The sequence below is a fragment of the Bufo bufo genome, chromosome 3, assembly GCF_905171765.1.
Source record: "Bufo bufo chromosome 3, aBufBuf1.1, whole genome shotgun sequence".
Lineage (NCBI taxonomy): Eukaryota > Metazoa > Chordata > Amphibia > Anura > Bufonidae > Bufo > Bufo bufo.
Genome location: NC_053391.1, coordinates 388,079,298 through 388,107,035, shown reverse-complemented (window position 1 = coordinate 388,107,035; position 27,738 = coordinate 388,079,298). Strand labels below are relative to the sequence as shown.

At 41.4% G+C, this 27,738-nt stretch overlaps 1 protein-coding gene across 3 annotated transcripts in view; it reads left to right on the top strand.

Annotated features, from left to right (window-relative positions):
- RPH3AL (rabphilin 3A like (without C2 domains)) overlaps positions 1–23,433 on the top strand; it is a 403,454-nt gene extending 380,021 nt beyond the window's left edge. For 2 of the 3 annotated variants that reach the window (XM_040424764.1, XM_040424763.1), the window contains exons 7-10: positions 5,277–5,387; positions 8,242–8,433; positions 9,108–9,161; positions 22,232–23,433. In XM_040424764.1, coding sequence (XP_040280698.1) covers positions 5,277–5,387; positions 8,242–8,433; positions 9,108–9,161; positions 22,232–22,266 — 392 coding nt within the window. In that variant the 3' untranslated portion in view covers positions 22,267–23,433. The remainder of the gene's footprint in view (positions 1–5,276; positions 5,388–8,241; positions 8,434–9,107; positions 9,162–22,231) is intronic. The other variant, XM_040424765.1, reaches the window with a different exon arrangement.
- Positions 23,434–27,738: the final 4,305 nt, after the last annotated feature.

Below are 27,738 nucleotides of genomic sequence, written 5' to 3'. Positions count from 1 at the left end.
GTCGGATTTGAACCTAGGACCCCAGCTAACCACTGAGCCACCATGCTTAAGTATTCATACAAGAAAGGGTTCTTTACAGTTAGTCCAACTATAGAATGCTCTATCCCAGGAGGTGGCTATGGCAGATACTATGTCACTGAGGGTTATAATTTAGCAATTAATGTATAATTGATGTGAGAAAGGTTAAACTTGAAATACCTGTGTTTTTTTTCAACCTATGTAACTGTTTTGGATGAAGGCTGTGGGCCAAAATGCTTGTCAGGATGAGATATTCATAAATGTTTTTGTCCTTTTATTTTGCACCAAAGGGACTTTTTAATTTTATTCTGAATTTATTAGGTCTTGTTTAAATGGGTATTCTGGTTAGAGAAAGTTAACCACTATCCACAGGATAAGGGATAACCATTAGATTAGTGGGGTCTTACCGCTGAGAACAAGAACAGGCTCCTGTTCCCCGTGGAGTCCCCTGAAATGGATGGAGTGGCTGGTGCGAAATGTGTGCCGCCGCTTGATTCATTTATATGGAGATAGCACCCTAGAGCACTTGGCTATTTCCGGAGCTTCCAAAAAAATTAATGGTGCAATGGTGCACATTTTCTGACCAGCATCTCCATCCATTTTAGGGGAGCTCCACAGGGTATGAGGCCCCCACTTCTCGTGATCTGTGGGGGTCTCAGTGGTTGGAACCCCACTGATCCTTATTCATTCTCTAACAAGAATACCCCTTTAACTCTAATTTGTGCAGAAAATATAGCAGAAAATCATTGGAGACACTGTGATAGGTGGTGCATAGATTTAGCTTGTCCATTTGAATAAGAATGGTGTTGAGGGGTTAATGCTAACTCAACAATAAATAAAATAATGAGTGAATGATGAACAGGTCCTGATGTAGCCAATTGTAGGTGAATGAGTGGGTGTCTAGGAATCAAAGAGCATGATATTAACTCATCGTCTGAGCCGTGCTAAAGGTTAATGCAGTCTACGCACTACATTAAGTAATAAAGTGAGGTTGAAAATTACACATCTTATTCATTTAGAATTGCTCTCTGCCAGCCACAGGTCAATTGGATAAGTTTTATCACTTAGAAATCTGAATGCAGGTCCTCACAGTTATAAGCAAAGGGTGGCAAATAATTTTAAGCAGTTGCACTGCGTATGTAAATTCACTAACCTTGCTCATAAAATTTAACTGTAAGAAAAGGTCATTCGGCTAATCAGTGATTGCATTGGGAGCCACTCTTGGATCATTCAGTTCCCTGCATTTACTGTACAATCTGGCATATGCCCAGGATGATTGACATCGATGTGGGCAATCAGAATCTCGTATTAGTATCTATTTAGCAGCATTACGGTAGCTATATACTGTGCAGTGACATTCTAAAAGTAAGAATAACATAGTCTAATGCTGTTAATCTTATTTAAAGTAAATTACCTAGTAAATGTATTCAATAAGGAAACAGACTTTTATAACAAAATTTATGAAGAGTATCTAATAAGGACCAAAAAGTTTTGTTGAATATGAAGCAGTATTGGATCAAAATGAGACTCCGAATATGCAGATGGTGTCCAAGGAACACTAATGGTACGTCCACACTGTGATTATATGCTGCAGATTTAAACGGATTCCATCAACACATGTAACAAATCTATGTGGGAGATCATTGGTGGTACAAATTTTAAGGGTGCCTGTACACGGTGCAGATTATGCGTGGATTTCATACAGAAAATCCACAGCATAATACAGTACCAGCAAAGTATATGAGATTAAAAAAATGTCACGTCCACTTAGGTTAGGTGTGGAAGTTTACATACAGTGTGGATTTTTGAAATCTGCAGCATGTCAATTGTTGTTGCATTTCTTTTTTGGCAGATTTCATAGTTTTTGATAAAGGGTGAGATCTGCGGCAAAACCACATCAAAACCGTACCAAAAACAATAAAAGCAATAAATAATACACATTTATGTGCTTTTTTTCCTTGAAGATTGGAGGTGTGGAGGTGCCCTAAATCTGCAGCATGTTAATTCATACTGCAGATTCCCAATGTGGATATTAAATTTTGCAATGCATAGGGTGAAACGTGCAGCAAATGTTGCGACAATCTCCAAATATGTCGCCTGAGAATTTTGCATCAGATTTGTTGCAGATTATTCTGCTGCCTTTTGCAACCAATCTGGATGAACTCTTTGTGACAGAAATTTCTGGGATTCAAAATTAGTTCCATTCAACTAAATTGGATTGTTTCTGCAGCAAGCACATGGATTTCTGCAACCCCATCTAGAAGTATGGAACAGTCAGCTGCTAAATTGTCCACTGAGTGAAAACCAATATATCCAATTGTATTCATTGACAGAACACTCTTGTATCTATAAGTAGATTGAGCATTTTATAGTACCAAAAAGGTCAAAATCCTGAAACATGAGGTGAATTGGCTCATCTGAAATGGCTCAATATGGCTCACCTGAATCCTACAGTGCTGTGAAGAAATATCACCTACGGTTCATCAGCATGTTCACAAAGAGCAAATTAACTGTTTAACCATGTACATTCGACATAATGGTGGACAAATCTAACATGTTGTGTAAAGAACATTAGGAAAATTTGCCCCCCTGGTTCATTTCGTTGGTAATCTGCTACATTGTAGTTTGCCAGTCTGCCCTCCCACAACGCCGTAGCTGGCGTACACCTCTCACATCAATGGCATGTGGTGCTCCGCAGTTTTCATGTTGCTTATTCACAATGGTGCCATTTGTCCACTCACAATATACATTCACCACAGCAGCACTTGAACAGTTGACAAACTGCACACTTTCAAAAGTACTATCACTCTTAGCCCAAAAGCCAGTAATCATCCCTTTTTGAAACTCTCATTAATGGCCACTTTTGAGGTGTGTTTAAGATCATTATCTATTTGTAGAAGCCATCCTCTTTTCAAGTTCAGCTATTTTTACAGTTTGTATTATGTTTACTTCCAGAATTTGCTGGAATTTCGTTGATTTCATTCTTCCCTCTACCTGTGAAATGTTCCCCGTGCCATAGGCTGCAGCACAACCCCAAAGCATGATTGATCCACCCCATGCTTAAAGGATCGAGAGGTGTTCTTTTCATGAAATTCTGTGCCCTTTTGTCCCCAAACATACCTTTTCTCATTGTGGCCAAAGAGTTCTAATTTAACCTCATTGGTCCACTGGACTTGTTTCCAAAATGCATCAAGCTTGTTTAGATGTTTTTTGTGAACTTCTGATGCAGAATTTTGTGGTGAGGACGCAGGAGAGGTTTTCTTCTGATGTCTCTTTCATGAAGCACATATTTGTGCAGGTGGCGCTGAACAGTAGGACAGTGTACCACAACTCCAGGGTCTTCTAAATCTTCCTGATGGTCTTTTGCAGTCAAGAGGGGGCTCTGGGGGGTTCTGATTTGCATTTCTAGCAATCCTACAAGCAGTGGTTTCTTTTTCTTCTTTTTTTTCACTTGTCTTCCAGACCTTCTCTTGAACTCCATTGTTCTTGTTAACTACCATTTCTTAATTACATTTTAAAGCGAGGAAATGGCAACCTGAAAATGCCTAGCTATCTTCTTATAGCCTTCTCCAACTATTTTAATTTTCAGAGTTTCAAGCAGCTGCTTAGAAGAACCCATGTCTGCTGTTTGGGACAAGGTTAGAGGAGTCTGGGTATTAATAAAGCTTTGAAATTTGCATCACCTGCATCAGTGTTTATAAGACAGGCCAAGATCAGAACCAGATGGACTACGCAGTACCAAACGAGAGACAGAGAATGGTCAGAAGCACAAGCAATCCAAATAAGCACAGGAGCAAGAACTAGGAACACAGCTAGTGAGTCAAAGACTATCACTGGCACTGGTGTATGGCCAGGAAGGGATTTAAATAGAGCGGCACTCCATTAGAAACACTAGCACAGAGTAATAGAGCAGCTGAGCAATCAGCTCAGTGTGTTTCATATTTAACTTTATGCCTTTTGGAGATCATTTCATCTTCAACTTGCTTAACAGTAACGGTAATTTTGACCAGGGGTGCCCAAACTTTTGCTTGCCACTGTATATAATTATATAGAGGACTCCCTGTACTCCCGAATTCTGGCTTAAAAAAAAGTAGCAAAATAGGACTTTTGTGACTTTTTGGGGTTACTGGTTACGTGCACAAAAAGTTTGTGACTTTTTGCAGTTCTAAAATATCTCTAGTTTTGAAAAGTGGGTGGGAAAGTGGGCATAGTTAGCTTTGTCAATGAGTTTCACTCCAGATTTATCACTTTTTTTTAAAAGTCTCAAAGTAGAGGGATGAAGTAAGAGATGTGCAAGGTCTATCAAGCAACATGTGACATTTGATAAATTTGTCACAGAGCATGCCAACGCAGACTGAAGTTCATATGCTAACTACATTTAAGTGCCTTTACATTTAATCAGATGGGCTGATTATCGTTAAAATTTTCATATCATTAAAATTTGAGAAATTATCACAGCATGTAATTGCATGCAGCAATTGAACAATGAGTGATAGACTATTTTTTTTCCTTCAATTGGGCAAATCTACCTGACTGAAAGATTATTGTTAATCACTGTCATATCCCCTTGTCTGTCAGTCGTTGACAATGTAAATGCTCTAGCGGCAAATGAGCAACAATCGCAGAAAAAGCGAAACGAACATAACAAAAAGTGAAAAAATATTTGCAAATGCAAATTACTCACTAAATCATTGCTTGCTGCTTGTGAATGAAAAAATATCTGCCCACCTCATAGTACCCGTAGAAAAATCCCCAGAGAAACAGTTTCATGCCATCAGATGCATTTGTCCAATTTTTGTCATGGGCACAAAAATAATTTATATTACTACTTTAAAATGTCCATGAATACTTTAAAGGGATCATGTATTGCATGTCATAGATGAAGTTTTTTTAATTAGGATTTTTATTTACAGAGATATTTAAATTTGTATGTCTCATTATTCCTGTTATTTTTAAAAGAAGGTATTCCACCACTGCATTGATTGTCATTTCTTAGCAACTGCGACAGTATGATAATGGCTGCACAGTTTTGGGAGTACTTTGTAACCATGGTCATTGTCAATGAACAGTAACATAGCAATGCCCTTTTAAACATTTAATATGAAAAAGTGAAGTCACATGTTTGATTGCATCACGGGTATGTTGAGCCTGTGTTTTGGCCACTACATTGGCTGCTACGTGAGACTTAGGTTATTGTATTTGCAGTCATATTTGTGAATATTGCAGGTGGAGCAATGTAGTGCTGTCTTGTTTTGCAGTGGCTTCCAGTGACAGTGAAAGTGACTCCGAATTAAGTTCTTCAAGTTTGGATGATAAAGCATCATTTGATTCCAGAAATGAAAAGTGCCGAAAAAATAGAATTGACTCCGGTAAGTAATTAATTAGAAACTTTGTCCCCTGCCTTCATCATGAATATTTCACAGTCTTTTAAATGTAAGCTCCATTTTTGTAGAACTTCATAAGATTTATTGGTAAATTGCTTGTGGTTATGTCTAGGGCACAAAGAGGGGAGTTTTACCTACTTATTTTTTCTCTGTGCTCCTTGGTAGCTCCTACTGACATGGGGACTCATCAGCCATCTCCTGGTGCACCAAGAGAAAGCGTTAAAATCAGTGGTCTACGGAAGGATAGTGAACTTGTTGTAGATGGGTGCAAAATTTTTATAATGATCACAGTTTTTTAAAAACTGTATAAAATGTGTTTAGACTCAGTGGCGTAGCTACAGCCTAAGCAGGGTCTCTCGCCAGCAGAGGGCATGGGCCGGGAGATCAGCCAGGAAATGGAGGAGGATAACTAAGGCCCCTTTCACACGGGCGAGTATTCCGCGCGGGTGCAATGCGTGAGTTGAACGCATTGCACCCGCACTGAATCCTGACCCATTCATTTCTATGGGGCTGTGCACACGAGCGGTGATTTTCATGCATCACTTGTGCGTTGCGTGAAAATCGCAGCATGCTCCTCTTTGTGATTTTTTCACGTAACGCAGGCCCCATAGAAATGAATGGGGTTGCGTGAAAATCGCAAGCATCCGCAAGCAAGCACTGTTGCTAGGTGACGATCGGGATAGAGACCCGATCATTATTACTTCCCCTTATAACATGGTTATAAGGGAAAATAATAGCATTCTGAATACAGAATGCATAGTAAAATAGGGCTGGAGGGGTTAAAAAAATAAAATAATAATTTAACTCACCTTAATCCACTTGTTCGCGCAGCCGGCATCTCTTCTGTCTTCATCTGTGAGCAATAGGACCTTTGATGACATCACTATGCTCATCACAGATGGATCATGTGATGGACCATGTGATGAACGCAGTGACGTCATCAAAGGTCCTATTGCTCACAGATGAAGACAGAAGAGATGCCGGCTGCGCGAACAAGTGGATTAAGGTGAGTTAAATTATTATTGTACCAGCCCTATTGTACTATGCATTCTGCTATTATTTTCCCTTATAACCATGTTATAAGGGGAAATAATACAATCTACACTACAACTAACCCAAAGCTGAACTTCTGTGAAGAAGTTTGGGTCTGGGTAACAGTCGGTTTTTTATCACGCGCGTGCAAAACACATTGCACCCGCGCGATAAAAACTGAAAATCGGAACGCAATCGCAGTCAAAACTGACTGCAATTGCGTTCCTACTCACGCGGGTTTGCCACAATGCACCGGGACGCATCTGGACCTAATCCGGACACGCCCGTGTGAAAGAGGCCTAACTATTAATTATTTAGGGGACTTTCACACTTGCGGCAGAGTGATCCGGCAAGCAGTTCCTTCGCCGGAACTGCCTGCCGGATCAGGCAATCTGCATGCAACCGGACAGCACTTGTAGACTGATCTGGATGCGGATCCATCTCACAAATGCATTGCAAGAACGTATCTGTTTGTCCGTTTGTCATACGGACAAACTAATCAGTTTCGATTCCGGCACTAATACATTCCTATGGAAAAAAATGCCGGATCCAGCATTCAGGCAAGTGTTCAGTTTATTTGTCCGGAGATAAAAGCGTAGCATGCTGCGGTTTTATCTCTGTCCTGATCAGTCAAAAAGACTGAACTGAAGACATCCTGATGCATCCTGAACGGATTACTCTTCATTCAGAATGCATGGGGATTTAACTGATCAGTTCTTTTCCGGTATTGAGCCCCTAGGACGGGACTCTATGCCGGAAAAGAAAAACGCTAGTGTGAAAGTACCCTAAGGGATACAGGGTCCAGGCCCAGCATACCACAGTCTGACTCCTCTGTTCAGTGCTACATTATTTCTACTCGGAGAGTTATCACTGTGTTATGTGTGGTGTTACACAGGACTGCAGGTAACATCTACTACATTCTGTACTCCGAGAGTTACAGCTATATTATATGTGGTGTTACATAGGACTTCAGGTGATATCTACCATCCATACTCAGAGCTATCACTGTGTTATGTTTGGTGTTACATAGGACTGCAAGTAGCATCTACTACATTATCTTTACTCAGAGTGCAGGTGACATCTACCATCTGTAGTTAGATGCATCTCTGTTTTATATATGGTACATAGGACTGCAAGTAACATCTCCCGCTTTCCCTGCTTCCTCTACATTGCTCTGACCCTCATCTTACCATATTGCTGCCTGTGCAGTATATCGATTTCCACTGGAAATTAGGTTGTACATGTCTTGTTAGTGGGGGTCCAGTGCCCCTGCTGGTCATCGCACTGAAAGGGTCATGGTGCTCCTGTGAGTTCTGTAATCTATGCACATGTAGCTGTATCTGTGCTTTTTTCCTTACACTGGACAAGATCCAGTGCTCAGCACAGCCGTCATATGGATGAGCCATTGTATCTGTGTAAGCAAAAACACAAAACTAGGTGCATGACTTACAGGAAGGTGGAGCTTTGATAATTGGTGGCTAAAAAAACCTTTGCTTTCAATCTGACTTTTATGCCCTTCCCACATTCCACACATTAGAGCTAGGTGCTTGAAAGTATGATCATCTGCAGATATTAGTAACACCCGCTACTTCCTTGATTTGCATAACCTTACAGCATGTCATTTTTGGTGTTACACTCAGCACTGGAATTGTATGGCATGAGTGGGTGATCTCTCAGGAGTGTAGCTGGGTGGGGGCCCGTTCAAATGTTTGCTATGGGGCCCAGTCATTTCTTGTTATGCCCCATGTATCTACTGTGTATGTATATAGGCTGTATATGTAAAACATTCATATCTTATTCCTGTTAGTTTCCAGTACTGAGCCCACTCTGACTTCAGGTGGTAATCACAAGAAACATGTTGGTGGGATTCTCTCCAGTGGCTTGTCAGGTAGTCTGACCAGTCTTGGCAGTGATCGAGGAGGTACCGGAAGTGCCACTGAAAGCTGTCCCGGAGAATTTATTGAAGGCTATGATAGTGACATCAGCAGACGTGGTCCAGGTAAGGGTTTCTGAAATCACTAATGACAAAGAAAGAAGTAGTACTTTTATTAATAGCTTTCCTCCATTCTTATGGTATGGCCACACGTTCAGTTTTTTTTTTGATGCAGTTTTTTAAGCCAAACCCAGGAGTGGATTCAAAAAAGAGGAGGTGTTATATCCATCCTTAATACTTTCTCTCCTTTTATAATCTACTCTTGATTTTGGCTTTCAGAACTGCATCAGGAAACCTGATCGTGTGGCCATACCCTTAAAGGGGTATTCCAGTTACAATAAGGTATCCCCTATCTTACTGCTGGGACCCCACTGATCGCAAGAACGGGGAGACCATACCCCCTGCAGCTGTTCTGTTAATTTCAATGGGAGTTCCAGAGACAGTCGATTACAGGGCTTGGCTATGCCCGGAGACCATTGTGACAAATTTTGTTACACGTGACGTTTTAACACCACCCTCAACATATTTCCAAAAGGAGGCGCCTCCTCATAAATTAGGCGGTCTTGATAAATGTCCTTCATAGTCTTCTCATTGCACTAAGGAAGTATAGTGCTGCTCCATGTATAACAAGATTCATTAAAATATTACTTGTACAGGCTTTTTTTTTTACATATTGGCAGATACATTTTTTTACATTGCCAATTTAAACCAAGTATTTAATACTTATATGTTTCTGTTAGAAGAGAAGATGGCAAAATACCTGAAAAGAAGAAATGCTGGTCGTCACATAACGGGTATAACATTTATATGTGCCTAATTGTGGTGCACTAACCCAAGTTGCAAGCCAGTATTTTGCTAACATTTTCTTCATGTCAAGTTGAAATATTTACTAAACAATGTCTTTATTGCATCTCTCCAGCCGGGGGCGGGGAGGGGGGGGGGGTAGCTAAAGGCTCATGGGCCCTGGTGCAAGAGTTCAGCTTGGGCCCCCCCCCCCCTTCAATCAGAGCTGGTGCACCTAGCACCTAGCTTTTCTGCTGCCCAAGGCAAATATTGAAATGGCCTCCAGTCCTACTGTTAAAGGGGTTGTCCTTTTTACTACTGATGACCTCTCCTGAGGATAGGTCATCAATATCAGATCAGCCGGGGTCCTCAAGGCACCCCCGACAATCAGCTATTTGAAGAGAGGGCAGCGCTCATATGAGAGCTGCTTTCTCTGTTCTGTTCACCTGCTTGCTGTAGCATTTGCAGTGATGAGCAGGTAAACAGAGCAGACAAGGCAGCGCTCATACAAAAAAAAAAGCGGACAACCCCTTTAAAGACATACTTGGAAAACATTACATACAGCGCTACAGAACATACAGGGTCACACAGCGCCACATATGTACCTCTTACATCCAGTGACTTTTCTTCTCTGATTTAGATATTCTCTTTCCTCTTCTTCTCCTGTCAGACCAGACCGCCATGGTGACTTCTTTCAGCCGCGCCTCGTCTCTGCAGAGTTTAACAAACAGACATCTTACTTTCCTACTTTTCCATCCTCCTCCTCACCTTCTCACCACCCCATCCTGCCACCCCCAATACTGTGTCCACTGTGCTCCCCAATACTTTCCTGCAGAAATAGTCCCCCTGAAAATACTGGTACCACACAGATCCCATCTCAGACCAAACCCCTTTAGACCTCTGTCAGATCCCATATAAGACCCCAGTTTTAGACCTCAAATCAGACCCCCATTAGACCTCCATGTAAGACCCCAACCCAATATCAGACCTCAGATAAGACCCCCATTAGACCTCCAGACCCCCATATAGGACCCCATTAGACCTCTAGACCCCCAATCAGACCCCACAGTCAGACCTCTCCAGACCCCACAGTCAGACCTCTCCAGACCCCACAGTCAGACCTCTCCAGACCCCACAGTCAGACCTCTCCAGACCCCCCCATTAGACCATTTAAGACCCCCAGTCAGACCTCCAGACCCCCATTAGACCATTTCAGACCCCAGTCAGACCTCCAGACCCCCCATTAGACCACCTCAGACCCCCCTAGTCAGACCTCCAGACCCCCCCAGTCAGACCTCCAGACCACCCATAGGCCACTCCAGACCCCCAGTGAGACCTCTCCAGACCCCTCATTAGACCTCTATATCAGACCTCAGATCAGACCTTAAAGTAATAAAGTAACTTACCTCTCCTGCCGCCACTCTCCTTGTCTTGGCTGTCTTCTCAGGGCCCGCGCTGCAGTCAGCTGACCTCCTGCATCGTCAGGTCAGAGTGGGTTCTGTATCTCCTGACGCTGCAGGCAGCCAGGACACAGCAGAGTGGGCCCTGAGAAGAGCGAGCAGGAGGAGGGGTAAGTACTGGACAGCGCTCACAATGCTTCTCTTCCCCTCCTCCTGCAGACTAGTGAGCGCTTCCATTATGGAAGCGCTTGCTAGTATTCCCTTTATAAGATGCACTGCATCTTATAAAGGGAAAAGTACAGCACCACTGGCAAGGGGCCCAGCTAGTAAATGAATGCTTAGACTTTACATTTTTTACACTAACTCCTTTCTCTCTTGGATTTTTGATCTTTACAAGCATCTTGTCCTAAAGTTCTAAACTGTCTTTGTTTATTGGTGTTGTATACTGTTTGCCAAAGTTATCTGTGTAGTTTAACCCGTAGAGGACCCGCGCCGTACATTTACGGCGCAGATGTCCGTGACGTAAGGACTGGCGCTGTACATCTCCTGCACCCACCCAATCCGCAGCCGGGGTCTGGCAGTCCCTGATAGCCAGACCCCTGTGGCATGCGCCGGCATCGGTGAAATCACTGATGCTGGCGCATTAACCCTTGATGTGCCGCGTGGATCTCACAGGCAAACAGGCTGTTAGTGTATTACAGTCTGTAATACACTTACAGCCAATGGATCAGACCCCCAAAAGTTAAAGTCCCACAGTAGGACAAAAAATAAAGTGCAAAAAAAAATTGTTATTCATTTTCCCAAAATAAAGTAAATTTTATTTAAAAAAATAGGGAAAAAAAAAAAAGTAGACAAATTAGGTATCACCGCGTACGTATCAACCGGATCTATAAAAAATATCACATGACCTAACCCCTCAAATGAACACCGTCAAAAAAAAATCTAATAAAAACTGCTAAAAAAAACATTTTTTTGTCACCTTACATCACTTAAAGTGCAACACCAAGTTATCAAAAAGGCGTATGCCCCCCAAAATAGTACCAATCTAATCGTCACCTCATCCTGCAAAAAATTATACACTAAGAAAATCGCCCAAAAAAGAAAAAAAAACTATGGCTCCTAGACTATGGAGACACTAAAACATAATTTTTTTGGTTTCAAAAATGCTGTTATTGTGTAAAACTTAAGTATATTAAAAAAGTATACATATTAGGTATCGCCGCATCCGTAACAACCTGCTCTATAAAAATAACACATGACCTAATCCCTCAGGTGAACAGCATAAATAAAAAATATGAAAATGGTGTAAAAAAATTGACAAAAAGTGAAATAGCAAACGATCAAAAAATTATATGCACCCCAAAATAGTGCCAATCAAACAGTCATCTCATCCTGCAAAAATGATACCCTACCTAAGACAATCGCCAAAAAACTGTAAAAACTATGGCTCTCAGACTATGGAGATACTAAAACATCATTTTTTTGTTGTTGCAAAAATTATATCATTGTGTAAAACTTACATAAATAAAAAAAATCGACATATTGGGTATTGCCATGTCCGTAAGAACCTGCTCAATAAAAATATCACATGATCTTAACCCTCAAGTGAACATCATAAAAAAAGTTATAAAAACGGTGTCAAAAAGCCATTCTTTGTCACCTTACATCACAAAAAGTGTAATAGCAATCAATCAAAAAGTTATATGCACCCTAAAATAGTACTAATCAAACCGTCATCTCATCCCGAAAAAAAATTGCCTATACACAAGACTATACACGGCTTTCAATAAAAATAAAAAAATGCTTTATTATGTAAAACTGAAACGAACAACCCAAAAAATTGTCATATTTGGTATTGTCTCATACGTAACAACCTGCTCTTTAAAAATACCACATAATCTAACCTGTCAGATGAACGTTATAATTAGCAAAAAAATTAAAACAGTGCCAAAACAGCTATTTTTTGTTACTTTGCCTCACAAAAAGTGTAATATAGAGAAACCAAAAATCATATGTACCACCTTATCCCATAGTGGGGTCAAAAAAAACAGTCCAGCAAAATCTGCCTCCCAAAAACCATTTTGCTTTCCTTTCCTTCTTCGCAATGCTGTCCTCCTGTACAGCAGTTTACGACCACATATGGGGTGTTTCTGTAAACTACAAAATCAGGGCCATAAATATTGAGTTTTATTTGGCTGTTAACCCTTGCTTTGTTAGTGGAAAAAAAAGGATTAAAATGGGAAATCTGCCCAAAAATTTTAATTCAAAATTTCATCTCTATTTTCCTTCAATTCTTGTGGAACACCTAAAGGGTTAACAAAGTTTGTAAAATCAGTTTTGTATACTTTGAGGGGTGTAGTTTCTAAAATGGGGTCACTTTTTTGGAGTTTCTACTCTAGGGGTGCATCAGGGGGTCTTCAAATGTGACATGGCAGCTTAAAATTATCCCAGTGAAATCTGCTTTCCAAAAACCATATGGGTTCCTTTCCTTCTGCGCAATACTGTGTGCCTTTACAACAGTTTATGACCACATATGGGGTGTTTCTGTAAACTACAGATTCAGGGCCATAAATATAGAGTTTTGTTTGGCTGTTAACCCTTGCTTTGTACCTGAAATTTTTTTATTAAAATAGAAAATCTGCCAAAAAAGTGAAATTTTGAAATGTTATCTCTATTTTCCATTAATTCTTATGGAACTCCTAAAGGGTTAACAAAGTTAGAAAAATCAGTTTTGAATACCTTATGGGGTGTAGTTTCTAAAATGGGGTCATTTTTGGGTGGTTTCTATTATGTAAGCCTCACAAAGGGGGTTTTGGAAATTTTCTGAAAAATTCCAAGATTTTCTTCTAAACTTCTAAGCCTTCCAACATCCCCAAAAAATAAAATGGCATTCACAAAATGATCAAAACATGAAGTAGATATATGGGGAATGTAAAGTAATAACTATTTTTGGAGGTATTACTATCTATTATAAAATTAGAGAAATTTTAATTTGGAAATTTTCAAACTTTTCAAAATTTTGGGTAAATTTGGCATTTTTACTACTGTCATAAAGTACAATATGTGACGAGAAAACAATCTCAGAATGGCCTGGATAAGTAAAAGCGTTTTAAAGTTATCACTGCATAAAGTGACATATGTCAGATTTGCAAAAAATGGCCTGGTCCTTAAGGTGAAAAATGGCAGGGTCCTGAAGGGGTTAAAGGCATTGTCCCAGAATGGCATGACCAATTTCTGCAGTTGGACCCCCAAGATCACTAATGTTGGGGTATCAAGTTCCTATTTGAAAGGAGCAGTGATTGCACGTGTGCACTGCTGCTTAATTTTCTTACAGATTCTCACAAAAGTGAATACACCCTTCACATTTTTGTAAATATGTTATTATATCTGTTCATGGGACAACACTGAAAATATAGGAGAAAAATCAACAGCTCACGATCCAAATTCACACTGCACGGGAAAGGGCAACACCTATGTATAATCCAGCAAAAGAAATCCCAGCAAGCGTTCTTGTCTTCAATATGTTATACTCTTTAATCCAACTACAAAATTAACAGGACGCGTTTCGGCCCATCCAGCCTTTCTCAACTGCAGTTGAGAAAGGCTGGACGGGCCGAAACGCGTCCTGTTAATTTTGTAGTTGGATTAAAGAGTATAACATATTGAAGACAAGAACGCTTGCTGGGATTTCTTTTGCTGAACACTGAAGATATGACACTTTGATACAATGCGAAGTAGTCAGTGTACAGCTTGTATAACAGTGTAAATTTGGTGTATCCTCAAAATAACTCAACACACAGCCACTAATGTCTAAACCGCTGGCAACAAAAGTGAGTACACCTCTAAGTGAAAATGGCCAAATTAGCCATTTTACCTCGCTGGTGTCATGTGACTGAGGTGTGAATGGGGAGCAGTTGTGTTAAATTTGGTGTTATCGCTCTCACACTCTCATGGCACCTCATGGCAAAGAACTCTCTGAGGATCTGAAAAAAAAAGAATTGTTGCTCTATACAAAGATGGCCTAGGTTACACAAATATTGCCAACACCCTGAAACTGAGCTGCAGCACGGTGGACAAGACCATACAGCGATTTATCAAGACAGGTTTCACTCAGAACAGGCCTCGCCATGGTCGACGAAAGAAGTTGAGTGCACGTGCTCAGTGTCATATCCAGAGGTTGTCTTTTCAAAATAGACATATGAGTGCTGCCAGCATTGCTGCAGAGGTTAAAGGGGTGGGGGTCAGCCTGTCAGTGGTCAGACCATACGTCATACACTGCATCAAATTGGACTGCGTCGTCCCAGAAGGAAGCCTCCTCTAAAGCTGATGCACAAGAATGCCCATAAAAGTCTCCAGACCTAAACCCTATCGAGCATCTGGGGGGCATGCTGAAACGGAAGGTGGAGAAGCGCAAGGTCTCTAACATCCACCAGCTCCATGATGTTGTCATGGAGGAGTGGAAGAGGATTCCAGTGGCAACCTGTGAAGCTCTAGTGAACTCCATGCCCAAGAGAGTGAAGGCAGTGCTGGTGGCCACACAAAATATTGACACTTTGGGCACAATTTTTCACTTGCGGGTGTACTCACTTTTGTTTGTTTGGTAATGGCTGTCTGTTGAGTTATTTTGAGGGTACACCAAATTTACACTGACTACTTTACATTGTATCAAAGTGTCACATCTTCAGCGTTGTCCCATGAAAAGATATAATAAAATATTTACAAAAATGTGAGGGGTGTACTCACCTTTGTGAGATACTGTATGAATGAGTGACAGCTAACCTTGTATACAGGTCAATCACCAATAGGATCGCCCACATGGCTTCTGGTCCTCCCTGCACACTGTTCTACAATAGATGGTAATGACATGATCCTGCCTGTGATATGCCATGATGTCTGAGCAGCCTGACAGAAAAACTCACCAATATTTAGTATATGAAAGTACCAAAGTGTAGTGTATAGTGAGACCCTGACCCTCACCCCCTCCCCTTCCCCCAGGCAGCTCTGCAAGTGGAGGCAACAAGTTCTGCTCACATTCTAGGACAGATTACTGTCTGCCATTTTAATTCATTCCTGGAGAACCCCTTTAAGTTCAGGTCCAAAGCTCCTGCTAACCAAATGTGTTTTTCCTGTGAGGGAACACGTTTTACATGCAGATGACTCTCTGCTCCACCTCTGGTTAGTACAATGACAAGAGGTGTTAGGCTACTTTCACACTAGCGTTTTTGCTGGATCCGGCAGGGTTCAGCAAAAACGCTTCCATTACTGATAATACAACCATCTGCATCCGTTATGAATGGATCCAGTTGTATTATCCTTAACATTGCCAAGACGGATCCGTCATGAATTCCATTGAAAGTCAATGGGGACGGATCAGTTTTCTATTGTGTCAGTGAAAACGGATCCGTCCCGATTGACTTACATTGTGGGTCATGTTGGATCCATTTTCTATTGTGGCAGAGAAAACGGATCAGTCCCCATTGACTTGCATTGGGGATCATGACGGATCCGCATCCCAGCACGGAAAGCAAACTGCAACATGTGGTTTGCTCTCTGGTATAGGAAAATGGAACGGAATGCATTTTGAAGCATTCCGTTCTGTTCAGTTCCGTTTTGTCCCCATTGACAATTAATGGGGACAAAACTGAAGCGTTTTTTTCCGGTATTGAGCCCCTTTGACGGATTTCAATACTAGAAAACTAAAACGCTAGTGTGAAAGTAGCCTTAGATTGGTGATTGAAGGTGTGGTGTCAGTAATAAGAGGCAAAAATTTTTTGGGGTTAAACATGAACTTTGTAATCCATCTGAATGCAGCAGACTAAACACTTAACATTAACTTAACTTGAGCTGTTGCTTTGCTTTTTATTTTAATATTATGGCCTATGGGTGAATTGTATTATCTTCTTAGGCTACTTTCACACTTGCGTTCAGAGCGGGTCTGTCCGATGTCTGCTCAGACGGATCCGCTCCTATAATGCAGAAGTTTGGATCCGTTCAGAACGGATCCGTCTGCATTATAGTTTAAAAAAAATACTAAGTCTGAAAGTAGCCTGAACGGATCAGTCCAGACTTTACATTGAAAGTCAATGGGGGACGGATCCGTTTGAAGATTGAGCCATATAGTGTCATCTTCAAACGGATCCGTCCCCATTGACTTACATTGTAAGTCTGGACGGATCCGCTTTCCTCCGCACGGCCAGGCGGACACCCAGCGTTCAGGTGTCGGCTTACTGAGCGGAGCGGAGGCTGAACGCCGCCAGACTGATGCATTCTGAGCGGATCCGCTTCCACTCAGAATGCATTAGGGCTGGACGGATGTGTTCGGGGCCGCTTGTGAGCCCCTTCAAACGGAGCTCACAAGCGGACACCTGAACGCTAGTGTGAAAGTAGCTCTGTTATCTAATAATGGGATTAACAGACCTTTAAGGGAAAAAATTATTGAATGTAATAAAGCTATTTTTAATATCATAACCTGCATTGCAGCAGCATAGCACATTATTTAAAAGTATTAATTGAGTCATCTCTACCGGGATTTAAACTTCTATATATGAAGAAGATGAAGGAAAGAGATCTAACAAAGAATAAACTGATTAATTTTAGAATGCATATGAAATTTCCCCCTAGTAATTTCATCAAGTGAGAGATAGAAAATTGGATATAAGAATAAAAACTGTTGTAAATCTTTGTTCTCAGGGTGCCTGTCACACTTTGCAAATGGCTTAAAGTCATTCAAGGATCCTTGCGTTTAATAGTTTGTTCTATCTGTTCTTAGGAGTAAAAACTAAATGCAGCTGAAAAATAAATTGGCTGCTGTAAATAAGCTCCACGCTGCGTCTCTTCCCAACCCCCACAGTTACCCTCATCATGTCTGTGCTATTCTCACAAGTGCATGGGGTTTGATTTTCTGTCATTGTTTTTTTTTTTTTTCTCTCTTTATGTGCTTTGTGAGCAACTGTGCAAATTATCAGTGTTCACTGCCCAATGATTATCTGAACGTTGCAGACTGATTAATGGACGTAATCATTCAAACATGCAGCTGGCTGTTTGTGGTTTCATGTTAATAGAATATATTGTCCTAAAACACAGAAATGAACCAGGAGAAAATGTGACATTTTGCACTGTATAAGGGTACAATCACGCGACCGTATTTCTGGGTCCGCATCTGTTCCGCAAATTTGCGGAATGGGTGGGACCCATTCATTTCAATGGGCTTGCAAAAGATGCGGACAGCGTCTGTAGTTCTGTCCCGCGGCCCTGCAAAAAATATCGAGCATGTCCTCTTCTTGTCCGCAATTGCTGACAAGAATAGGCAGTTCTATATAGGGCTGGTCCTGTTCTTTTCACAAAATGCGGAAAGTACACGGCCGGTATTCGTGTTTTGCAGATCCTCAATTTGCGGACCGCAAAACATGGAGCAGTCGTGTGAATGTACCCTAAATGTAAAATATTAGTATAGTAAGATAATGTTGGGTTAACTTCAATTTTGTGTCAAAATGTCTCTCTCTCTCGTGTATATATATATATATATATATATACACTGCTCAAAAAAATAAAGGGAACACTTAAACAACACAATGTAACTCCAAGTCAATCACACTTCTGTGAAATCAAACTGTCCACTTAGGAAGCAACACTGAGTGACAATCAATTTCACATGCTGTTGTGCAAATGGGTTAGACAACAGGTGGAAATTATAGGCAATTAGCAAGACACCCCAAATAAAGGAGTGGTTCTGCAGGTGGTGACCTGACCACTTCTCAGTTCCTATGCTTCCTGGCTGATGTTTTGGTCACTTTTGAATGCTGCCGGTGCTTTCACTCTAGTGGTAGCATGAGACGGAGTCTACAACCCACACAAGTGGCTCAGGTAGTGCAGCTTATCCAGGATGGCACATCAATGCGAGCTGTGGCAAGAAGGTTTGCTGTGTCTGTCAGCGTAGTGTCCAGAGCATGGAGGCGCTACCAGGAGACAGGCCAGTACATCAGGAGACGTGGAGGAGGCCGTAGGAGGGCAACAACCCAGCAGCAGGACCGCTACCACCGCTTTTGTGCAAGGAGGAACAGGAGGAGCACTGCCAGAGCCCTGCAAAATGACCTCCAGCAGGCCACAAATGTGCATGTGTCTGCTCAAACGGTCAGGAACAGACTCCATGAGGGTGATATGAGGGCCCGACGTCCACAGGTGGGGGTTGTGCTTACAGCCCAACATCGTGCAGGACGTTTGGCATTTGCCAGTAAACACCAAGATTGGCAAATTCGCCACTGGCGCCCTGTGCTCTTCACAGATGAAAGCAGATTCACACTGAGCACATGTGACAGACATGACAGAGTCTGGAGACGCTGTGGAGAACGTTCTGCTGCCTGCAACATCCTCCAGCATGACCGGTTTGGCATTAGGTCAGTAATGGTGTGGGGTGGCATTTCTTTGGAGGGCCGCACAGCCCTCCATGTGCTCGCCAGAGGTAGCCTGACTGCCATTAGGTACCGAGATGAGATCCTCAGACCCCTTGTGAGACCATATGCTGGTGCCGTTGGCCCTGGGTTCCTCCTAATGCAAGACAATGCTAGACCTCATGTGGCTGGAGTGTGTCAGCAGTTCCTGCAAGACGAAGGCATTGATGTTATGGACTGGCCCGCCCGTTCCCCAGACCTGAATCCAATTGAGCACATCTGGGACATCACGTCTCACTCTATCCACCAACGTCACGTTGCACCAAAGACTGTCCAGGAGTTGGCAGATGCTTTAGTCCAGGTCTGGGAGGAGATCCCTCAGGAGACCGTCCGCCACCTCATCAGGAGCCTGCACAGGCGTTGTAGGGAGGTCATACAGGCACGTGGAGGCCACACACACTACTGAGCCTCATTTTGACTTGTTTTAAGGACATTACATCAAAGTTGGATCAGCCTGTAGTGTGTTTTTCCACTTTAATTTTGAGGGTGACTCCAAATCCAGACCTCCATGGGTTAAAAAATTTGATTTCCATTTTTTTTTTTGGTGTGATTTTGTTGTCAGCACATTCAACTATGTAAAGAACAAAGTATTTCAGAAGAATATTTAATTAATTCAGATCTACGATGTGTTATTTTTGTGTTCCCTTTATTTTTTTGAGCAGTGTATATATATATATATATATACAATAGAAAATAAGTAATAAAATGAATGAATTGTTTTCATTTCATCTGAATTCAGTGAGTCTCAGGGGCGGTGCAGAGGGTAGGAGTAGTAGTACTCACAGTTCTGACACTGCCTGGGCCGTGCAGTGATGGGAAGAGTGCACCTTTTATGCCATTCAGGGCACTCCATGACATTGGTACACCCCTGCCTGATGGTGTTTAGGGGTGCTCTTGGTGTTAGCGATGCAAGGCAGGGTCTTCTGTGGAAAGAGACAATAATGAGGTAGGCTTTGAGGAACTAAGGTATAGTCTTTACTGCAGCAGTTGGTAGGTGGCTCACAAAAGCACTGTACACACTGGATGCAGTCTTTACAGTCCCAGGGGTATGAGTGTCTCTCTCATGTTCTGCAAATTTTCCCAAATCGACCAAGGGGTGCAAATGATCTCTCTCACTCTGAGTGGAATACAGTCTCTAGACAGTAGATGCTTTCTGTCCTTTTTGATATAGTAGAAGGCCTGGAGCTTATTTACTCCCACCAGCATGCAGAGATGTCTCTAGCTTCAATGTAGACACGTTACCTTTCTCTGACAAACGCTTTGCAATCCTTGTAAGGTCACTGAACTTTTTGATGCATTCAGTAATTCTCCTCCCTCAAGGGCTGGCACATTTAGGGTCTATTCACACGTCCGTGTGTGTTTTGCGGATCCGTGGATCCGCAAAACACGGACATCGGCGATGTGCGTTCCGCATTTTGCGGACCGCACATCGCCGGCATTCTCATAGAAAATGACCTTTTCTTGTCCTCAATTGCGGACAAAAATAGGACATGTTATATTTTTTTTCGGGATCGGAATTGCGGACCCAGAAGTGCGGATCCGCAATTCTGGATCCGGGCAGCACATCGTGCTGCCCCATAGAAATGAATGGGTCCGCAATTCCATTCCGCAAAATGCGGAACGAAATTGCGGACGTGTGAATGGACCCTTATGGTGTGTAATGCACAGGGCCTGAAGACTCCCTTTGCCGTGCACCACATATTTTTTTACTGTTCCATCGACTGCGGCTAACACTAGGCTAACTTACTTTCTCACAGAGAGGAAGAGGTGGGGCCAGCTCTGCCCAACAACAGTAGCCAAGGACCTCTCACTCCATATACAGCTTGTGTATACAGACGTACAGAGTGCATAAAGTATTGTATGTTAACACTTTGCGGTGGTCTTCCAGGACACTGCATGAAGTCTGAACTGTATCAAAGTACCAAATAGAATATAACTTGGGGTGTAAATGTAGTTAAGAACCAGGCTGACACTTTCTGGAGCAACATAGTAAATATATTAAGGATATTTACTGGTAAAAAAACTAACAAATCGTAGGGACAGCGAGATTTGTGAAATGTTACACCTACCCCATTAGAGGTAGAACACATTGACTGGGTGCACATGTAGTGGTGACGTGAGCCACTATACTTTGCTTCCATGCACCCCAAGTATGAGTGTACAGAAATGCGTACACGTTACTGCATCACTAAATGCATTTTATCGCAGGGCAGCGTGTGGATGTTGTAGGGGAGGAATGATAGGTATCTTTGTAGGGACCATAACACAATATGGGGAATGTTTTAAGACTGGCGTTTCTAACGCCAGTCTTAGAAGCTAACTCCACTGGCATACGATCCACCAGAATTATTATAATTCTGACACGGGGTCAATTTCATAGGAAGCCAATTTGTATATTTGGAAGTGTGGGAGAAAATCGCCGTACCTAGAGGAAACCCATGCAAACACAGGGAGGGAATGCACTCTCCATGCAGATATTGCCCCTAGTTGGATTAAAATCAAGGACCGCAGCACTGCAAGGCACCAGTCCAAACCACTGAGCCACTATGCTACCCAGGGACTTTGATTGTTTCCTTACAGACTTCATCATTTAAAGAGTAACTAAACCTTTACACAAACTTTTAATATGTTGTCCCTAATGCCCTAATAAAACGATCTCTAATATACTTTATTTATTCATTTTCTATTTTTACTACACTCTTTCCTACCTAAAGCACTTTCACTGTGCGCTTAAAACCCAGTTCTCCGTACACTGCTGACAGCTCAGCGGTGTACGGAGTACATTTTATGAATGGGCAGCAGGAGCTCATATTGCTGCTCCTGTCCGTACTCCCTGGACGATTACTAGCTCTTGGCATAGCACATGGGTACCCTATACCCATGTACTATGCCAGGATTAGCTGAGTGGAGCATGTCAGCTCTCTTAGCTTAGCAGAGCAGGCACAGGCTCGCACTACCTGTTAAAATATGGGATGCAGAAGTCCTTTGCTTGTTTTTCCAACATGTGCAGAAACGTCCTTTGAAGCTGTCCTATTATTTTTCTGCTTTAGGCATCATTCACACTTCAGTGATTGTGAGCCAAAACCAGCAATGGAGCTTCCACTGTGTGTAGGCTCTACGGCTGGTTTTGATACAGATCAATAAACAAAACACATTCATGTGTGAACTAGGCTTTATGGTTAAGTGGAAAGTTCTGATATAATATCTTGCTTTTTTATGTTTCTCTATATCAAGGAAAACACCATGGAAATGCAAATCTACGCCGCTGACTGCACAGGAAAAAAGTATACACTTGACCTCAAACAGTAATTTTATACCAGCTGCCACTTTCAATATGTCATCAAACAATCGATCATCAAGTGCGGGTCTATAGATATTGTGTAATGTGTAAATTCTTTCAGTCATTGGTTGAGTATTTGTATCCACCTATTTTAATATGGTACATGCTTGTTAACTATTACAACTGTATGTAATTAGTATATGGATTTGTGTGTTTTAGAGTGTTGTACGTATAAAAGTTTGTTTCTACAGCTAAATTGTTTGGATAATTGTATTGACATTGTATAATTGTTTATTGACATCAATAACTTCAGTAATTAAAACAACTACCAAACTATCCAAAAACTTTTTTGTGCACACTGTGACACTCCTATTCAGCCTTCTAGATGATATTTCTTTGGTCTTTATAGTGTAGGAGATTACTGGAGGAAGAAAACAGGTAATCCGACTTCAGGTTTACAGCTGCGGTATGTTGATAAATCTGCTCCAGCAGTTTCTGCAGATCGGCTAAAAAAGGGTTGTCCAGGAACGAAAAAACACTTGTCTTCTGCCAAAAAACAAAACACAGCACCACCTCTGAGAGCAGTATTGCAGCTCTGCTGGTTTTGGAAAACCCCTTTATAGCTACAATAGTTATTTCAAAGTGAGGTTCATTGTGAAGGCATAGAGGCAGTAAGAGCAAACATCAGCTAGTCCCTTCACTTCAGTCCTTCACACCCTACGCTAAAGTAAATATAACTTCACAGGACTGAATATGGAAAGTGGAAGGAGCGCTTTGGTATATTGAGTGGATTTCCTTGATATTGGATTTACCAGACATACAGCTAATATATTTGGAATATATTTATGATTGCTTAACTTATAGTTACTTGTTTGTATTATACTACCACATTTTAAGTGTACTTCAATTAATCTCTCTGTTATGCACTATTCCAAAAGATTTTCTTTTAATATGTTCTTACACTGAAGTATTTCTAAGACTTTGAGATGGATAGATAGATAACCAAAACCATTTCAGGACCTGCTGTTAATAACACTTTGTATTAGTCACTGTATAAAATATTGATATACCTGATTATCAGGGGGTACAAGTACCATTCATTGTCTTAAGTTATTGTTATTTGTGATAATTTTGCTAGAAAAACGTCTATCTACTGTACTACTGTATAGTATATTAAAGCCTCATTATCTTCTTGGAGATTTTTTTTTCCCCACTGTTTCAAGTTATTTCGAAATACTGTGTTTTCAACTAGTATTTTCTGTGCCAGAAAAATGAAGTACAGCTATATTAAACATAACGTTACTATTACATATCCTGTATTACAGTGTAAGTTTAAGAAAAAAAAAAAAAAAAAGGGGTGGATGTTAAAGGAGTTGTCCTAGAATGATAAAAGAACAGGTGGTAAGCCTCTGATTGGTGGCCCTCTATTAAAAGGTACAACCGTTGGGAAACCTCACCAATTATGGGAATAGGGGGCCTGTGTCCCCCTCATGAATGGAGAAGTGGTTGAGCATGCCCTTTGCTGCTCACTGCCACTGTGGTACTGCTGTTTGTGGAAGTGTGCCTGCTCAACCACCAATCTGTTAAACGGGAGACATAGGACCCACATTCTCATGATCAGTGGGGTTACCATAGGTCGGACCTCCACCTAACAATCATTTATCACCTATCAAGTAGGATGTTGATATGCTGTCATTCTGGGACAACCTTTTTATTCTGAGTCAGCTATGCTCCAGTGGCAATTCCCCTGTCCTAGAAAAGGGGTCTCCAAGGACATATCACATACTCAAATTGGATGGTATTTCCTTATACCTAATAATATGAAGCTATTAGGAAGCTAATAACTCCATATGGCATAAACACTGCACAGACTGCTGCCAAGACATTCATCTAAGGCAGGGATGCTCAACCTGTGGCCCTCCAGCTGTTGCAAAACTACTACTCCCAGCATGCCTGGACAGCCTTCAGCTATCAACCTACAGCAGGGTATGGTGGAAGTTGTAGTTTTGTTTTACAACAGCTGGAGCGCCGCAGGTTGAGCATCCCTGATCTAAGGCTATTTTCACAACAGCGTTGAATGAGAATGCATTCCATTCTGGTTTGTTGCATTCCCTTGCCAGGCACAAAATCGCTGCAAGCAACCTTTTTGTGTGCGGCATGGGAAGCTGAAGAAGCTGGATCCTGCACCAGAAACCATGTAAGTCAATGGTGCCAGATGCACAGTTTCTTTATTTTCAATATAATACAACTGGATTTATTCTGAACGAATGCAGCCGCAAAAACGCAGATGTGAGAGTAGCCTAATGTGATCTTGTTCTCCACAAAGTGAGACCTGAACATCCCATAATATTGTTGTTAGCTGATAGAAATGACCAATGCTTTACAAAACTTGCATCAACGGAAGACTGCTGCACTAAACTCAGAAGAAAACTGTCCTTGACTAAAAAACTAATTTTTAGGCCTCATGCACATGACCATGTCCGTTTTGCAGTCCGCAAACTGAGCATCCACAAAACACGGATGCTAACTGTGTGCATTCCACATTTTACAGAACGTCCGGCCCTCAATAGAGCAGTCATTCTATTTTTTTGCAGATGCCGCGGAATGGACGTGCGAAAGTGGGCACAACATGGAATGCTGTCCGAATCTTTTGAGGCCCATTGAAGTAAATGGGTCCGCATCCGACCTGCAAGTGACCCCATTTTGGAAAGAAGACACCCCAAGGTATTTCGTGATGGGCATAGTGAGTTCATGGAAGTTTTTATTTTTTGTCACAAGTTAGCGGAAAATTATGATTTTTATTTTTTATTTTTTTTTCTTACAAAGTCTCATATTCCACTAACTTGTGCCAAAAAATAAAAACTTCCATGAACTCACTATGCCCATCACGAAATACCTTGGGGTGTCTTCTTTCCAAAATGGGGTCACTTGTGGGGTAGTTATACTGCCCTGGCATTCTAGGGGCCCTAATGTGTGGTAAGTAGTTTGAAATCAAAATCTGTAAAAAATGGCCGGTGAAATCCGAAAGGTGCTCTTTGGAATGTGGGCCCCTTTGCCCACCTAGGCTGCAAAAAAGTGTCACACATGTGGTATTGCCGTACTCAGGAGAAGTTGGGCAATGTGTTTTGGGGTGTCATTTTACATATACCCATGCTGGGTGAGATAAATATCTTGGTCAAATGCCAACTTTGTATAAAAAAATGGGAAAAATTGTCTTTTGCCAAGATATTTCTCTCACCCAGCATAGGTATATGTAAAATGACACCCCAAAACACATTTCCCAACTTCTCCTGAGTACGGCAATACAACATGTGTGACACTTTTTTGCAGCCTAGGTGGGTAAAGTGGCCCACAATCCAAAGAGCACCTTTCGGATTTCACCGGCCATTTTTTACAGATTTTGATTTCAAACTACTTACCACACATTAGGGCCCCTAGAATGCCAGGGCAATATAACTACCCCACAAGTGGCCCCATTTTGGAAATAAGACACCCCAAGGTATTTCGTGATGGGCATAGTGAGTTCATGGAAGTTTTTATTTTTTGTCACAAGTTAGTGGAATATGAGACTTTGTAAGAAAAAAAAAAAAAATCATCATTTTCCGCTAACTTGTGACAAAAAATAAAAAGTTCTATGAACTCACTATGCCCATCAGCGAATACCTTAGGGTGTATACTTTCCTAAATGGGGTCATTTGTGGGGTGTTTGTACTGTCTGGCCATTGTAGAACCTCAGGAATCATGACAGGTGCTCAGAAAGTCAGAGCTGCTTCAAAAAGCGGAAATTCACATTTTTGTACCATAGTTTGTAAACGCTATAACTTTTACCCAAACCATTTTTTTTTTACCCAAACATTTTTTTTTATCAAAGACATGTAGAACAATAAATTTAGAGAAAAATTTATATATGGATGTTGGTTTTTTTTGCAAAATTTTACAACTGAAATATGTCATTTTTTTGCAAAAAAATCGTTAAATTCGATTAAAAACAAAAAAAGTTAAAATGTCAGCAGCAAGGAAATACCACCAAATGAAAGCTCTATTAGTGAGAAGAAAAGGAGGTAAAATTCATTTGGGTGGTAAGTTGCATGACCGAGTAATAAACGGTAAAAGTAGGGTAGGTCAGAAGTGTAAAAAGTGGCCTGGTCATTAAGGGTGTTTAAGCTAGGGGGGCTGAAGTGGTTAAATCCCAGCTCCAAAACCTGGTCCTGGAACGTGGGGAGTAGGCACCCGCCCAACTCTTTACCTACTCCCAATAAAAGCCGGCCCGGATTTGGCTTTGCAGCCACACTAAGTATTAAAGGTGTCAACAGCTTCTGCTGTTAACACATAAAATCCGTCTCTTACCTCACCGAGGCCAGGAACCTCGGTGACACGTATCTGCCATCCATTACGATACCCTGCACCTTACCACAGGGTATAAGGTGACCAAAAATGGCAAATTCAATGTTTTTTTCCCCATTACAGTGTGCACTACACAGGAAAAATATTTTTATATTTTAATAGATGCATCAATACCATGTTTATTTTTTTATTGCTTAGGGTGGGTTCACATCAGCGTTATGTATTCTGTTATGGCTTTCCGTTATAACGTGGTTATAACAGAAAATAACGGAATCCATAAGACGGAAGTCAAAACAGAAGCCTTTAAGAGGCATTCCGTTTTGTACAGTCATAATAGAAGTCTATGGGAATCATAATGGATCCGTCTTGTTCCCGCTATGCAAGGTGGAAAACAAAGTCTTGTCAACAGGACTTTTTTTCCGCTCTGCATAACGGAAACCAGACGGATCGGTTATGATTCCCATAGACTTCTATTATGACGGAAAGCAAAACGGAATGCCTTTTAAAGAACCCGAGAGCGTGCACTCCCTTCCACAGCTTTCTATCTTCATTTGTTTTTTCTGCGACACTGGCTAACATTATGGCACACGCTTCATTGCGTCCGATGGAGGATGAACAGGAAAGATTCCTGAAAATTAATGCCATTTTTGAACAGCCACAGCAAGATATCCAGGACAGTCTGCGTTCCATTACACTAATGTCTACACTAGAAAAACTGCTTTTAAAAGAGCTTCGCACCTGGTGGGACTATACGTCACTTAAAAAGTATATTGAAAAAGAAATGATCCCCAGAGGCCTACGCTTAAAAAAGAAACCATCTACCATCTATTCAGATTTATTTCTAACGGAATGGGAATCTATCCTATCAAATTGCTCCCTAAAACTCATGGACTTAATTGTTCAAAATGAAAAACAAACCTTGGAAGATTTAAGAAAGGAGATCAAAACTACACAAGATTCATTGCTGGAACACATTAATAATCCAGCATTCTTGAAATTTGATGATAAACTAAAGGAGGACCTTGCAGCAACTGAGGAAGCCCTCATGCAAATGAAGCAATCTAAATTCAACAGAGATTTACTTGACTACAATCGCAAAGAAGTATATACCTGGCCA